The sequence below is a fragment of the Lissotriton helveticus genome, chromosome 2_1 (assembly GCF_964261635.1).
Source record: "Lissotriton helveticus chromosome 2_1, aLisHel1.1, whole genome shotgun sequence".
Classification (NCBI taxonomy): domain Eukaryota; kingdom Metazoa; phylum Chordata; class Amphibia; order Caudata; family Salamandridae; genus Lissotriton; species Lissotriton helveticus.
The window spans coordinates 1,974,204,281-1,974,219,987 of record NC_136059.1 but is presented as its reverse complement, the minus strand read 5'-3'; the positions used below and the strand labels follow the sequence as shown (position 1 = coordinate 1,974,219,987).

General features: G+C 44.0%; 1 protein-coding gene across 2 annotated transcripts in view; it reads left to right on the top strand.

The window, feature by feature from the left end:
• SH3D19 (SH3 domain containing 19) overlaps positions 1-15,707 on the top strand; it is a 656,725-nt gene that overhangs the window by 320,724 nt on the left and 320,294 nt on the right. For both annotated transcript variants that reach the window (XM_078676919.1, XM_078676918.1), the window contains exon 4: positions 3,772-3,814. In XM_078676919.1, the coding sequence (XP_078533045.1) occupies positions 3,772-3,814 (43 nt within the window). The remainder of the gene's footprint in view (positions 1-3,771; positions 3,815-15,707) is intronic.

Sequence of the window (15,707 nt, the reverse complement as noted above, 5' to 3'; positions counted from 1 at the left end):
AAGATAAGAAAGCTTTTACCACAAACGTAAGGCAAGGAGCCCAGTCTGAAAAGGACGGGGCTTAGTGAGAAAGGAGAACGTCACTAGGACCTCTTCTCCAATGGTTGGCCACCGTTTAGGAGGCCAGCCAATTAAGAAAAGGTGCGGGGCTTAACCTCGCTAGTGAAACTCTCCCTACATCATTAAATCTCGCCAGCTCGACTGCGCATGTGCGCAGTCTTTCGCAGGCTGAGACCTAAAAAGGGAGCCACCCTAGCCTTCATAGTTAATATATTCATAAAGTACATTTGCATGGCAGCCATGTGGCCATCAGTGCACACATTCAAAGAACACTACTTCATAGACATTCAAGTTAACAGAAAGTTCAGGTGGACCAGAAGAGCTAAAGGCACCTTTTTGTGAACAGAAGCTCAACTCAAATTTCCAAGTTGAAGAAATGCTACTACATAATACACAGTATGCTGCAACATGAAAATGTTACTTAACTGTGGAGTAGTTTAGCTCCCCTACACGAGGTGCGATTCCTAAACAATATGACACAGCTATTCATAAGAAAAAGTGCAAAACCCTAGAACTTTACAGGTCCCCAAAGGGAACTAAGAATCTGAAGATGGGGCCACACACTGGGGCATTTTGGGCATATGTCTGATGTCATAGGACGAGGACTAAACCCACCTTACTGGTCCATAACAATAAAGAAAAAGAGCAAAAGGACAACTGCACCCATCTGCTAGCTGACCGAGTAATTCACATCATGTGAGTTCAGAAAAGTATTCAAGCTGTAAAACCACTAATACAGGTAAGTAACCTCTTCAGTTCTGTCCCCTGATCCTAGCTTAAAACACCTCAACATTTCTCTAAATTGCTGGACTTAATCACTGTATTTGTTTAGTGCAACATGAGAGAGGTATTGCAGCATTTTTCAGGACTGCTTCTCATTCTGAGTACACCTATCAACAGTGGCTAATTTGGTATTTTTGGTAGTATAAGAGAAGAGGCCTCACAAAGGATGCAAAATACATCCTAACGTATTACTTAAAATGTAACAGAGTCTGTCTCTAAAGTGAATGGCTTTCAGTCAAACAGTGTGTAAAATGTTGTATTTAAGTGAGATTAATGTGGAACAAGTATTGACAATGCCAGTAGGTCAGGCTTATAATTATTAGGTGGATTTCTAAAGCGCACTATCGCCCGTGAGGCTATACTGGTGCTGAGCAGGTTTGTGTGCCTTGCTCTGCCTATGGTAATTAGTTAATTATCTTCCGTGCCTCATTCCTGCTGAAAATTGGCTCCGGCACATGTAGCCATGGGATGGGACTCCTGCCAGGCAGTAGCTCTGACTTGACATAATTCTGACCATTCAGCACTATGGTGCCTAGGAGTTTGGACCATTATTCAGGAGGTATTCTCGATTTTTTTTAAGGGATCTACAGAAAGAAAGTGTCCTCTTCTTCCTAGCCCTGTGATGGGCTGTGTAAGGCCATGGTCCTAGAGGGCGGTACACAGTGCAGCATCGCTGGTTTACTAGTCTCATTGCGAGTTCCTTGCTCTCTGAGAGACTAGAATTCTGGTAACTCCCAGACCCTACCTAAACACTCTTAGTAGCCACTCCCTTGAAAGAACACACTAGTGGGATAGCTGCTGCAACCCAAACTCCTACCGGTCTCCGCTGCCGACATGCATGATTACTACCTGTTCTTTCGTTCCTGATGAGTGATGCATTGTTAAGCTTCCTTCCAGACCTTGCAACGGTGGCTTTCACAGAATTTTCCAAAAGAGTGCTTCTTTGGCTGCAGTCATTCTTTGCACAAGAACACTTCATGTACGCAGTAGTGAAAACAGCCCTGCACTAGGTTTAAAGGAGACTTCCAGTGCAGAGAAAACGTAATTTCTCTTTGCCCAGCCCTATATCTTTAACAGTGACCAATAATACGCATTCTTATTCTAACATGTTGCTCCGTTTGATGACGTCTGCTTGGGTTTTGAGATGTACTGTGACATAATTCTCCGGAAATCGCCTTTAAAGACCTTCCTGCTAACTAACCTCATTCTCACTATAGCAGGTTGTGGATCAATGGTCAGAACCCGTTTAGGTTTATGGAGTAACTAACTATTCAGTGTAGTTTGGAGAGATGTCATTTACAATAATAGTATGCAGTTATATCGCCTGTCCATATTTCATTTGTTTGAAAATTGTGGACTCTTGAACATTTTGATAGATCTGCATGAGTAGCAAATTTGTGAACCTCATTTTGGTATATGCAGGTTAGCCCCAGACTCTTCAATGTTTTAAAGCGTTGGAAAAGCCAAAAAACAGTGCTTTCAAACAAATGCTTATCTTTTTAGGTCTCGCATGAGACAGTGTATGCATTCTCTTCAAGACATTTAGTAAGTGGTGTTTAAAAGTGCCACCAGGGGCTTTTGCTGGCCTACAGCTTGCGTTCATGAGCCCGTGCACGTGCGCAGCTGCCATCTGTGTTTTAATTGCTGTAATCAGGCTCCTCTGATTGTACCACCCCCTCCCTTTTCCCCGTCCCTCTTGGTCAGCTTCATTTGTGTCTTCTAGCTGTGAATCATGCTCCTCTGCTCGCACTCCCTTCTCCCCCCCCCCTTCGTCAATTTCATTTGTGTCTTCTATCACTGTGAATGCTCCTGCTTCCACCAGGCACACACACCATCAGTGCATGCTTCTACCAGGCACACACACCTCCAGCCGTCAGTGCACACTTCCACCAGGCACACACACCACCAGCCGTCAGTGCACGCTTCCACCAGGCACACACACCACCAGCCATCAGTGCGCGCTTCCACCAGGCACACACACCACCAGCCGTCTGTGCACGCTTCCACCAGGCACACACACCACCAGCTGTCCGGGCATGCTTCCACCAGGCACACACACACACCACCAGCCGTCCGTGCACGCTTTCACCAGGCACACACACCACCAGCCGTCAGTGCACGCTTTCACCAGGCACACACACCACCAGCCGTCAGTGCACGCTTTCACCAGGGACACCCACCACCAGCCGTCAGTGCAGCAGGCAGGCTCTTCTCAGAATTTTTGGTAAATATCTGTTCGATGCCTGGGAGGGAGTGGGTCGAGTTTCCTTAAACCATGCTGAGTATGCAGGTGCAGTGCATGAACTCCTGTGTGAGTGAGTCATGCTGCCTGGGGCTCACTCACTCCACACTTGTAAATTGCGCCGGCACCAGGCTTTTTCTCATTTGCAATGTTTGGCGCATGCGCACAGCTAGGCAGCCCCCACACTCCCAGGAATGACTTCTTCCTACAACCAGAATGGAAACAAATTTCAGAGCAATGAAATCAAGTTCATTTGATGCAAAGAACTGTTAACAAAAACCATGTCCAGCTTTGTAGAACTGGCAACTTAAACAAAACAGCAACAAAAAACAAACAAGAATTGGCATAGCCAATAGGTCTCACTTTTTGTTATAAGTATTTAGTTATGCAGCAGAATATCCTTGGTGCAACAACACCAACTGTTGCATGGCTAAGCAGTTATAAGGTCCCAAATGCGAGACCTATTGGGTATGCCAATTCTAGTTTTCCCATGTCGTTTTTCCTTTTTAATTTCATTATGCTTGCTAAGAAAGAGTAGTGTTTTAAAATAATTATTTATGGTTCTTAGATAAGTACATTGCTTAATATACTTAAAGATTGGTCCTACGCAGTCTATTAGGACATTATTCGCCTTTTTTAGTTGTATACCACATTCTAGTTAACATATGGTTTTCTTTTAAATACAGCATCCAGAACTACTGCCCAGAGTGAACCACAAAGAGAAAGGAGGTAGGTTAATTCAATTTAAGTCCTTGTGATATTTTACTATTTGCATTTTCGAACTGAATGCTTCTACCTTGGCTCATGTGATTTTGAAATAAAGCATTTTCGCTTTCAGAACTTATTTCGGAGAGGGTGACTTTCAGATTTTAGTGCCTGCTTTCTGTGTGCATGAAAATAAGGAACTATGTTGGTGATCCTGTACCGGACAATACTATTAAATATCAGTCTTCTTTTAAGGCCAAATGCAGCAAATCATTGAGCTCTTTTCTGATAAAGTAAAGGAAATACTTACGTGTAAACATAATTTATCCCTGCACAAAATATCAAGTCATTGTCTCGCCCTTGCAAGTTTTTTTAAGTACTTTCGAATCGAAAAAATATTTATCTTATAAAGCGTTTCTACAGTGCAAAGGTTTACTGGCACAGGACTATTGTTTTGGTGTTGTACATGTTTTCAGTTTTTGCTTTCTAATCGCAGTGAGTTGGAAACCCTATTTCTCAGATATTATGGCCAGAAACTGGCCTATAAACGATGTTCGTTATGCATCCTCAATAGATCGACTTCAGTTACACTACATTTTATGTGATGTAGTGATATAATGTACACACACATACATGATGGTTGCAGTGGCGTAGCAGCGGTACCAAAGGATCTCTGACAAGTAAGTAAAAACAAAGGTTGACAATCCTAGTAGATCTGGCATTGGTTGCCAGCATTTAGGATTTGTTATGTTAAGTTATGTTATGTTAATTTTGTCTTTTATAGCGCACGGCTACTCAAAGAGAGTGTCCCGGCGCTTTATTGACAACCTGAGTACTACAAACACAACACAAAGATAAAAAAGACAGAAACAGCAAAATAAAAGAAGGGAGTCTCAAGGGCAAAGAGCCAGGTTTTAAGGCCCTTCCTGAAGGCCAACAAATTCGAGGTGCTGCGCAGTGCCAACGGCAGAGTGTTCCAAAGCTGTGGAGCCCTCAGCCTAAAGGAACGGCCTCCAATCGGGGCCTTCTTCCCGCGAGGGACTGTGGCAAGGACAATCGATTCTGATCTCAGAGATCGAGCCGGATGGTAAAAGGCAAGCCTCCTTTGAAGATATTTAGCCCCCGAGGCGTTTTGTCAATGCATTTGTCAATGCTTTTTTTGTTCGTTCATGGTGTTTGTAAAACGTTATTTTTTACGAGCCGCTAGGCCATCTCCTATATAAGAAAATAGTAGTCTTAAGTACTTTTTAGTATCCAATATGGCTTTCTTCCGTACTAACATAGGGTGTAGTTTAAGAAAGACAAGAAAGATGGCATCTCCATAACAGACCTCCTTATTGGCTGTCTGAAAGCACGGTGCCTGGGATCCACTGATGGGAGTACACCATGAGCGTCTGTCCTCTGTTTATCCAGGTGTGTAACTGCTCATGGGAATCATGTAACAGTGAGACATGAAAGAGTTGCTGGACATTGCTCTTACTTGACCATTGAATATGTCCCGCCCCCCATCTCACCATGTAGAGTGGCAGATGGGACCAGCAGGCATGCTGTTAGGCATCTCTCCATTGGTGTCCATTGATCCCACTACAGAAGGTCTTCAAATTTTTGTTGGCTGAGCCCCACCATCTAAACCTTTGTACACGTCGAATGCCACCCCCTCACCCCCCCCCCCATCACCACCACTTGACAAAGAAGTTCTGGAAGCTGCTACTCTGCATCATTGATGGCCATTCCCTCCTGCAGAGTCCTGGTCGTATAGGGCAAATAATAATAAATAAAGTAAGAGTGTTTAGTAAACTGAAGTTTTTATAGTACCTGTCCTTATTATAAAGTTCAAAAGAAAAGTCTCAATTACATTGGTGTTTTATTTTTCAAATAAAGCACAACATTCAGGATAGATTAGTAAAAACACTCCCCAAAAAAAATTGAGGGGTGTGCCTGTGTTTCGCCACAGAGACAGTCAGTGTGTGGATGGATTCTTGCTTCTGCCATCCTTCGGTTGTGCTCCACTTCCAGTCTTGAGTGGTACCTAGAAACGGGAGTGCTCACACAATTTTGTAATATATTTTTTGCAGTAGTTTATAGCACGAACATGACCCAAAGGTATTGGAGCGCTTTACAAGAGCATATTTTACATTATACAAGCACACATTCATTTTTTGTAAGCACATGGAGATTAAGTGATTTGCCCAGAATCACAGGATGTTGAGCAGACTCCAAGAATTGAACGTGGTTCCCCGCTCCAAAGTCATCAGCTCTGGCTGTTGCACCACATCCTTGCCCCTAGACAAGATATCAGAAAAAAAGGGGTTCCACAAAACATGCTTTCTGACACAATAGAAAAATCAGTGATTATGTGGAATATCGCTAGGTGTTGTCATTCCAGTAGGAGGCCATCCACAGTTTTCCAAGAAGGCCTAGGGGACATTTACATCATACACACGTGATATAAGTGATTCAAGAGGACATGTACATTTTTATTCTCTAGCAGCATCAAGAGTCAATTTGTTAGCATAGTTGGCTTATAAAGATCGCCTTCCAAAGCTTCAGAAATGGCTGCACAAGAAAGTATTTAAATCTGGTCTACAAAAGAAGTGAGGATAGATTGTAGACATACTTCACAATATTGGTCATATTATGCTTGTGGACTCAGCTCTAGAGATTGGAACACGTTAAACAAGCACCAGCGACTTTAATCACTGTCAAATTCATTTTTCGTAAGTCACTGGTAAATTAAATGATTTTGCCAAATATCACATGATGTTGAGCCAATGCTAGAACTCGAACCCGGTTCCACAGAACCAAAGTCAGCACCTATGGCATTAATGCCACATCCTCTCCTCCTTGAAACATCCAATGTTCCCACCAGTATTGGGCTGAATGGGAAAGGAGGGAGGCTTTAAAAAACATCAAGCAAAAGATCTTCACTCTTACCTGCCAGATAAAGGAATCTTCAGGAAGGATACAACCATTGTAAATGCCTTGCAGTGAAAGACTGTACCTGCGAGGTTTCAAACCAGGATGCCACCTTGGAAGTGTTGGAGTTCACTCTGCGGGATGTCGAGCCATGGCCTTATGAAACACCCATCTCGTTCATTTGCAAATGTCCCTCCACAGCTCTAAAAGAGAATTGTTTTGCCTTCCACACTCAGCTTTATCACCAAATCCAAGGTACCAGCATGGGGAGCACCTTTGCCCCAGTCTAGCCTGCCTCTATATGGCCAATGTTGAAAACAAATATATCCTAGAGGAGAACCCCTACAGAAACAAAATGTTTGTGTCAACGCTACATCAACAACATCCTCCTCTTCTGGAGGGGGTGACGAAGAACAATGCACGACATTCTGTGGGTGGATGAACACTCTAGATCCCTTTTTAAGATTTTCCAGTACCAAATCACAAAAGAGCATTCCTTTCTTAGACCTCCTGATCTCCCTAGACAACGGTTCCCTACACACAACTAACTATAGAAAACCCACGGACAGAAAGTCTCCTCGTTTATGGGAGCCACCATCCAAAAGCACTGAGGAACAACCTGCCAGTTGGCCAGTTCCTGCGACTTCGCAGGAATTGTGACACCTTGACCGAGTTTGACAAACAATCCGAGATTCTATCTAACAACCTGCTAGGGCGTCATTACCCGAAGAAAATAATATGCCAGGCACACAAACGGGCCCGGAATAACCATAGGGAGGCTCTACTCGTACTAAAGGATAGACCCAAATCCGAGGAAATTACATGTGTGACCACGTTCACGTCCAGTTCCAACAGGATCCAGAAAGTGATAAGGAAAAACATCCTTGAAACGGGCACATTTACCCCTGGGCCACCTCCACTGTTTGCATTTAAACGCACCCAGTATCTGAAGTACCTCTTGGTCCACACACGTCCAAAAACATCCCCTGCACACAACCGACCCTCTGGGCTTTACCACCGTTGGAAGACATTTCCCCTGTGGCTCCTGCTCTGTGTCCACTTACCTCGGCCTCAAAACAGATTGACTTTGGTCTGGCTAGACCTTAGCATCAGAGGAGGCACACTAACTGCAACACAAAAAATGGTATCTATACCATCACGTGCCCTTGCGGTAAGAGATACGTGGGTATGACCACAAGATCAGTCAAGATAAGAGTAGGGGAGCACAAAACCACCATACAATGCAGAAAAACCAACCCCAAATTACTAAACTATTTCTCTGAAAATAATCACAACCCATAGAGTATAAGAAGGACAATTATTGAATCCAATCCCAAATGGACCAACAGTACATTATTTAGGCAGGCACAACGCTGGGCCCACAGATTGAAGAGCAATACAGAGAGGTTAAACAATGAGATACCCATGGTGGAATTAATGACTTAGAACTGAAGCACATACCCACTCCTGGACTCATCCATCACTCGAAGTAGTCAAACCCTTTGATATGTTTACTGTTTAAAAACAGGATCTGCCCGAAGGAGCAATTTAGCAATCACTGCTGATATTCCCACCGCTGTGATTCAAGAGATACATCCATGTCTTTTGACACCAAGCGTATGCCCCCCACCTCAACTGAAACAAGGGTTGTGGTCTTTACAGTATGGAGCTCCCGACAAACCTGGTATGTGAGGCACACCAGTAATTTTGGTCTTCATAAACACATCCCCTTAGTATATTAATGTTTCAGGAAACCTGGAACACGTGTAGTGAACCCTTTATTGGTTATTTTGAATCCTGTAATGTCGCAACACGTGAAGCCAACTCAGGTCGCCCATGTGGTGGTCTTTCTATATATGTTTCTTTGAATCATCTTAAAATGGATCACTTTGAAATTGACCTTCAGGTAAAATGGCTACAGTGTGTTAAATTAATAGCTGGTCATTCTATTATTCTATTAAATGTGTATTTAAGTTGTAAAAAGAGAAGGTTAGATCCACACAAATTACTCAGTTGTGGGGAATGGTAAAAACTTTATATTTTGATCATTTGGAATCAGTATTTATTATTTCAGGTGATTTTAACATGCATTTTGTTGCTTTTAAAAAGCAGACACTTGACTTAAAACGTTTAGCTCAATGGACAGATTGTGAGTTTAAAAAATACAATTTAAAGATTATGCATGACCCGGATAATATCCCGACCTTTAATAAAGCAGGTAGTTCTTCTGTAATAGATTATACTATAATGTCTGAGAAATTATATAATTTAGTAAAAAGCTATCAGATAGTCCCAAGGATTGAAAGTGATCACAATCCACAAGTGATTCTCTTTGATCTAGCTTTGGACTATCTGCCAGAAACCAGGACTCTGGTAAAAGCTTCAACAGCTTTTAATCTTAAAAGGTTAACATGGAATGCAAAAACGGAGGAAAATATTCTCGGAGTCCTTGCCTGTTTAATACAGGACGTGCAGTCTGCTCACGGTGAAGGGAATTCCATGGTTGATTTATGGTCACATTTGTGTGACGAATTGTTGGCTAAATTTGCTAGGGATGAGCCCTCTAAAGGTATCACGCTGAACTCTAGGAAACCAGGATGGTATTCTTCCCACCTACTATATCAAAAAAGAAAGCTTAATAAAGCAATAAGATTACTGGACAGGAATAAACACAAGCTATCACTTTTTTTTATATCACTTAAAATTAGAGAGTTAAAACAGGGATATAAGAGGGAAATTTGGAGAGCAAAGCAAGCTTATTATGAATCAACATGGGCAAAGATACATCATGCTTGTAAATCCAAAGATCTACGGTTATTTTGGAGCATTATTAACAACATCGAAAATGGTAAAAATAGAAGCAATAGTGCTAATGTAGATGAAGTAAGTTGGGTGAACTTTTTTAATAAAAAAATCGATACCCAATGTTCAGATTATGACAAGTGTAATAGCAATAGTCCTATTGACATGCATAAAACAGATAGAGGGAGTCCGGATTGTATTCCTCCTCCTCAACGTAATGTGGATATTGAGCCCTGGTCGCTCGATAAAGTAAAAAAAGCGATAAATAGGATCAGATCCAACGGGGCACCAGGTCCAAATGGTATTCCGAATGCAATATTTAAAGCTAAATTAAGTAATTGGCCAGAGTTATTAATGCTTTTGTTTAATGAAGTTCTTAAATCAGGCCTTATCCAGTTATCGTGGCATGGAAGTATTATACAACATTTATAGAAATGTGGCCCCCAGGATAATCTGGCTAATTACCTTTTAATCACACTCACAGACGTTGAGGCAAAAATGTTTGCTAGTTGCCTGTTGGATGAGTTAGAGGCTTGGGCCACAAAAGAAGGGCTGATTCCTAACTTTCAAACTGGGTTTAGAAAGGGTGAATCAACCCATACCAATTTGATTTTATTAACTTGTTATACTTTCTATCTTTATTTCGATCACTTGGACCATAAAAGATGTACATCAAAGATTAAAAACACACAAGAATAATACATAATCATAAAACCAGGATTATTAGAATCATTACGATTATCATCTTATAATACAGATTCAAAGTGCTGGTGCAAGATAAGAATCAGACTGCTAGTTATGTTTGAAAATCACATTAGTTATAATAGATAAAATCAATTGCAATCGCATCTAATTTGTGATAATCTATGCATTGGTTTTAGTGCCTGTACTAGTTCCGTATCAAATTTCAGGATATGGCGAGTGCGCTTGTGCCAAATCGCTGTTAGGAATTTAGCTACCGCAAATGTAATCGGAGGTGACAAATCCGTCTTCAGTGTTCTGTAAGCTGGAATGCAATGCCTAAAGCCTACGTTTTTAAGAAGAGGAACAAGCCAATACTTTCTAGATTTTTGATAGGCATTGCAGAAGAATAAAACATGTAATTCATTTTCCAACTGGTTTGAACATGCGGGGCATTGGTTGGTGGAGGAGGACTGACACCAGGTACTTGTGAATGCTCTAAGGGGGAGGGTGCCATACCTCCACTGCAAAAATAACTTCCTAGTCAAGACAGGACAGATTCCATCAAGGACCTGTTCCAAGTAGTAGGAGTCTTTAGATTGTATAAATGTATTTGTTAAAGTCCCCAGCCGCGTATTCCCAAGTAAGGTATTTAATTTCAAATCATTGTATTCCTTTGTTAAACATTTGCGTGAGACCTTGCTGCAAACGTTTTCAGGGTCTAGCCATAATTGTGGCCTTCCCAAACTTTCACATATCTATTTTATGTATTTTAACCAGGGAATATTCGCCAGATTTGGTAAGCTTAAAATCTCTTTCAGTTCCATCCTATAAATCAGGAGCTCTGGAGTAGTCCAGAGTCGTCGCCAGAATGTTAGTGGTTTTAGACCCAATTCCTCTTCAATCGATCTAAGGCCCAGGTCAAGTCTGAGAGGGAGGAGCGGAGTACTTGAAGGTAGGGCTATCAACTGCCTGATGAACTTACTTTCTGTAATCATCAGGTCTTGGGTGGATGTGTGCCCTCACAATTCCCCGCCAAATGCGACTGCCCCCCTCTCCTGCATTTTGTAAATTTCGAGCAATGGACCAAGGGGTTTAAGGGTCGATCTATTTATTATCCTGGAGATGCCGCCCGTTAGCTGCACCAATTTAAGATTAGCTTTTATTCGATGCGTGTCCCAGGTCATATTTTGATTAATGGTCACCCCCAGATACTCGAATGTGTGCACCCTCTCTAGCCTCGATGTGCCTATAGTTTGATTGGGGCGGGTTGTGGGTGGGGGGCTTAAAATCATGAATTTAGTCTTAAGGGCGTTAATCTCCAGCCCCCTTGCCCCACAAAATGTCATAAAACCATTCAGGACACGTTGTATCCCCACCGGGGATTTTGACAGCAGCAGGGTGTCATCCGCAAACATGATTACAGGCACCCTGCTGCCATTGAGCCTTGGGGCATCTATATCATTGATCCCAGTCAGATGGGCGATTACCCCGTTGACAAAGAGGCAGAACAGGGTGGGTGCAAGCACACACCCCTGTCTCACCCCCCTGTCAACGGGGAATCTCGCTGAAAGCAATCCGTTTCTGCCACACCTAACCCATGCAAAGCTTTCTTGATGAAGTCTCATCAATATATTCAAGAGATCAGGTGGAATGCCCAACTCCACTAACACGGACCACAGTTTAGTTCTTGGCACTAAATCGAAGGCGGCACGCAAGTCTACAAAGACCGTGTATAAGCTGCCGCCCTCGATTGTTACAGTTTTCCAAAATAACAGGTTAAGACGGAAAATCTGATCCGTTGTTGAGGTTTTCTTTCTGAATCCTGCCTGATAGAGGCTCAGGATAGAAAACTCTTCAATTCAATCCTGGAGGCGATCTAGTATCAGCCTCCCAAATAGTTTTTGTGGCACATCGATGAGGCTGATGGGCCTGTAGTTGACTGGTAGTAGAGGTGAGCCCTTCTTAAATATGGGGACGATCTCTGCGCCCAGCCAAGTACAGGGCACCTCCATGCCCCTCAGGACGGCATTAAAGATCACCAACAGATACGGAGCCCATACGTCTGGCTCTTGTTTGAAAAGATCGCCCGGGAGCCCAGCCAGGCCTGGAGCTTTACCAGATGCCAGCCTGGAAATTGCAACCCGCACCTCTTCTTCGGTAAAAAGATCCCCCTCTGACTGTAAGCCAATAGTAGGCATTAAGCCAGCTGAGGCCCCATCTGAGTCCAAATTTGCTCCCATGTAAAGAGCTTGAAAATGTTCCTCCCAGACCTTTGCTGAGATGTTAGATTCAACGGCCGAGAGGGGCTCTTCAGACCCCGTATGTACAATTTGCCAGAACTTACGGGAATCTGCCAATGTGATGGTAAGATTCTCCCATTTCTCCTGTTCCCATTCCATCCTAGCATGGCGGGTCAACTGCTTATAATCCCTTCTCCTTGCCTGTATTACAGATCTATTATTACTTTGCTTTAACAAAATTAGTAGATCTAATTTAGCCCTTCGGCAGGCAGCGTTATACCATGAAGGACGGTGGCTCCTGGTGCCCCCAGTTTTTCCTGGGGAGAAAAGGACTTCAGCCATGATCTTAATAAGGTCCTCATGAGCGGACCAGAGTTTTTTGTGCGTGTCATGGGCGTGGGTTGCACCACTAGTGCGCCAACCTTTTCGAGTGTGGGGATAACACAGCCATACAACTTTGAAACCTTTTCTGGATTGGTGGCTAGCTTGTCCCACCTCACTCTGCGTCTATTGTTCGCAAGGGTCAGCCCTGGAACAAGCTCATCTACACCGGCCCGGTTTTCGTTATCTATACCAGGCAAAGAGAATTCTAATTCTAGCGCATTATGGTCGCTATCGTCCCTGACTATCACCCTGAAGTCCTTAATATTAGACCAGGAGGACAATTGGACTAGTATATAGTCCAGTCTTGACTCCCTCCCCACTTTATTAAATGTACATTTGGGGGGAATGTCAGAATTTGTACGCCCATTACAGGCCCTAATTGCATGTTTAAGAGTTAAAGCAGTAATCTGGACTGCTAAAGGTGTCCAGGCTCTAGGGGGAGGGGCCACCGTGGGAGGTACTGACCACAGCGCATCCTCATCCAATGTTGTTCCATCTAGTAGACCTGATAGTGGCTCAAAATGGCAGTTCAGATTCCCTCCAACCACGAAGGGTGTACCCTTGGGAATATCATTGAGGAAAATGGAAAGTTCCTCAATGGTATTCGATTCCCGGGTTATATTCACCGGCCTGGAGTAAACATTTACCAATGCTAATTTAGTGGAATTGGGCCACTCCATGAGGACGCATTGAACGTCCTCGGAGGCTGTGAAGTGGGATTTAGCTTTGCAACCCAGATGGGTTGCCACCCAGATAGCAAGGCCACCAGAGGGACGCCCCTGGGCCCCCCATCGGGCAGGAATAGAAAATGCAGCAAAGCCTGGGCGGGTGTGTTCCTCTCTCGCCCAAGTTTCTTGGAACATGCAAATGTCTTTGGAGTCAATGAATGTGTTCCAGTCTGGGCATTCAAGCTTGTTTCCCAAACCAGCCAGGTTCCAAGACAGTATCTTTAATGAAGCTGGTTTGGAATTAGAGGTAATACTTGGGGTGGCCCCCTGGCCTGTTTGGCTATGCAGCGATATTACATTTTGATTCGGATCCCCTTGTTTGCCTATAAATTGCGTATTTCTAGGTGGCAACCCGGCAATGGCCCGTTGGCAGTCTTTGTCATACTACTGTTCTGTGCAAGACTTAATCCCTGGGATGCCAGTGGTACCTCGAGGATGATTTTTTCCACCTGCTCGCCCCTGGGTCGGTAATGAACCGCCCCCCTCCTCAGTGGGTAATGTCAGTCATTCATGTCCAGGCAGCTAAACCTATTATATGTTGTTAGATAGGCAGGCTGCTGGACTGTGGGTCGGTGAAAATCCCTTCTCTCCCTGTTTCCCCAGCCTCTCCCTCTCATGGCGACTCTATCCCAACCCTCCTCCTCCCGTCCGTTGCACCAGGGCGGGTAGAAGAAGGATAAGGGTAGGGACTGTATAGATGTCCCTTGATCGCGGTACGGCCACCCACATATATGAGAAACAGTCCTAGGATCCCTAAAATTAATCAGGACACAGTCGCCGTTGATGGATTTCCTTGTGTTACCCACCCAGGGAACTCTTCTTACCATGAGTACCTCACTCGCTATTCCTAGGGGGAGGGGTCTATTTAGGGTAAGCCAATTGACCACCTTATTTTTTAATGAGGCTGCAGATTCTTTGGTCGCTGGATTTAACTCTGGTATACCCGTTAGGATGACTACATAGGGGCTTGCCTCGGGAGGGAGGTCCATGGACAAGGTCTTATTTGTTTTATTGCCCACCCCCTGGTTGCAGTTAGCATTAGACTCAGGGTGATCAGTTGAAATTGCAGCTTGGTTGGGTTGGGAAATTACAGGGTGGGAGGTAGACGGCTGCGGTGGTGGAGTATTTGAAACTATTCTAGCGTCATTAGTGGTTGATATTGTTGTACCCCTTTTGCTCTTAGATAGAACCCCACCTCTGTTGCCCTTGTTATCTGCTTCAAAACCATCGGCTATTAGCGCCGATGTTTTTTCTATGTTTGACAGTCTAGCTTCAATCATATCTAATCGTGCTTCTAAGGGGCTAAGCAGTGACCTCAGGAGGGCGCCAATATTGGCGATAGTGATGGCACCTCCTTCCGTTGTTATGGGACTAGAGGACGCCTGCTCTGTGACTCACACAGGAGAAGTGACTAGGGATATTATTGCAGAATCATCAGGAGGTGTGGGTACAGTTTTACTGTTTTCCGGGATGTTAGCCTCAACTGGGGTATTATGCTTGGCAATTTTTGCCTTACGTCCCCCAGGGTTTTGAGCCCCTCTTTTCCTTTTAGGTACTGCTCCTTCCATGTCTCCCCGTTTTTGACGGCTAACTCTGCCGCTAGGGGTCTCATTGTTTAGGGTGATTACTATTGGAGTTGGGGAGCTAGATTGTGTTTGGACGGGGGGTGAGAGCAATTGTCGTACTTCTTCAGTGCCTAAGGATTCATTATCTCTATGTTGTGGAGTTACATTAGATACATTAGACAAACCCATTGCCCCATTGTCCTGTGTTTCAAACTCAGTAGGGTTAAGTCCGTTCTCAGGAGTTCTGGCGTGCGCTATAGTGCCCATGGAAGACCTTTTTACCCATGCAATTTTCTGGGAGATGCGCCTCTCCAATGTGGTAAGTTCATCAATTAGAAGGGAGCCTGCTTTAACAAAATAATTGTCCAAAGTACCTGTTGGGTGTCCTCCAGCCAGCGTAGTTTTACTCTTCGTTTCTCTAGCGGCCATAGTCCTTTAAGCGAGGTCGGATTGCTGGTTAGGAGAGCGAACAGAAAACCAAGGGAGGGGGCCCGGTCCGGTCTCGCTCGTGCTCGAACAGGCTCAAACGGGCCCGCCCTTGGCCCGGGCTTCGCCCGCGCGCGTCCCGCGATGCGTGGATGTGGGTGGAGCTAAGTAG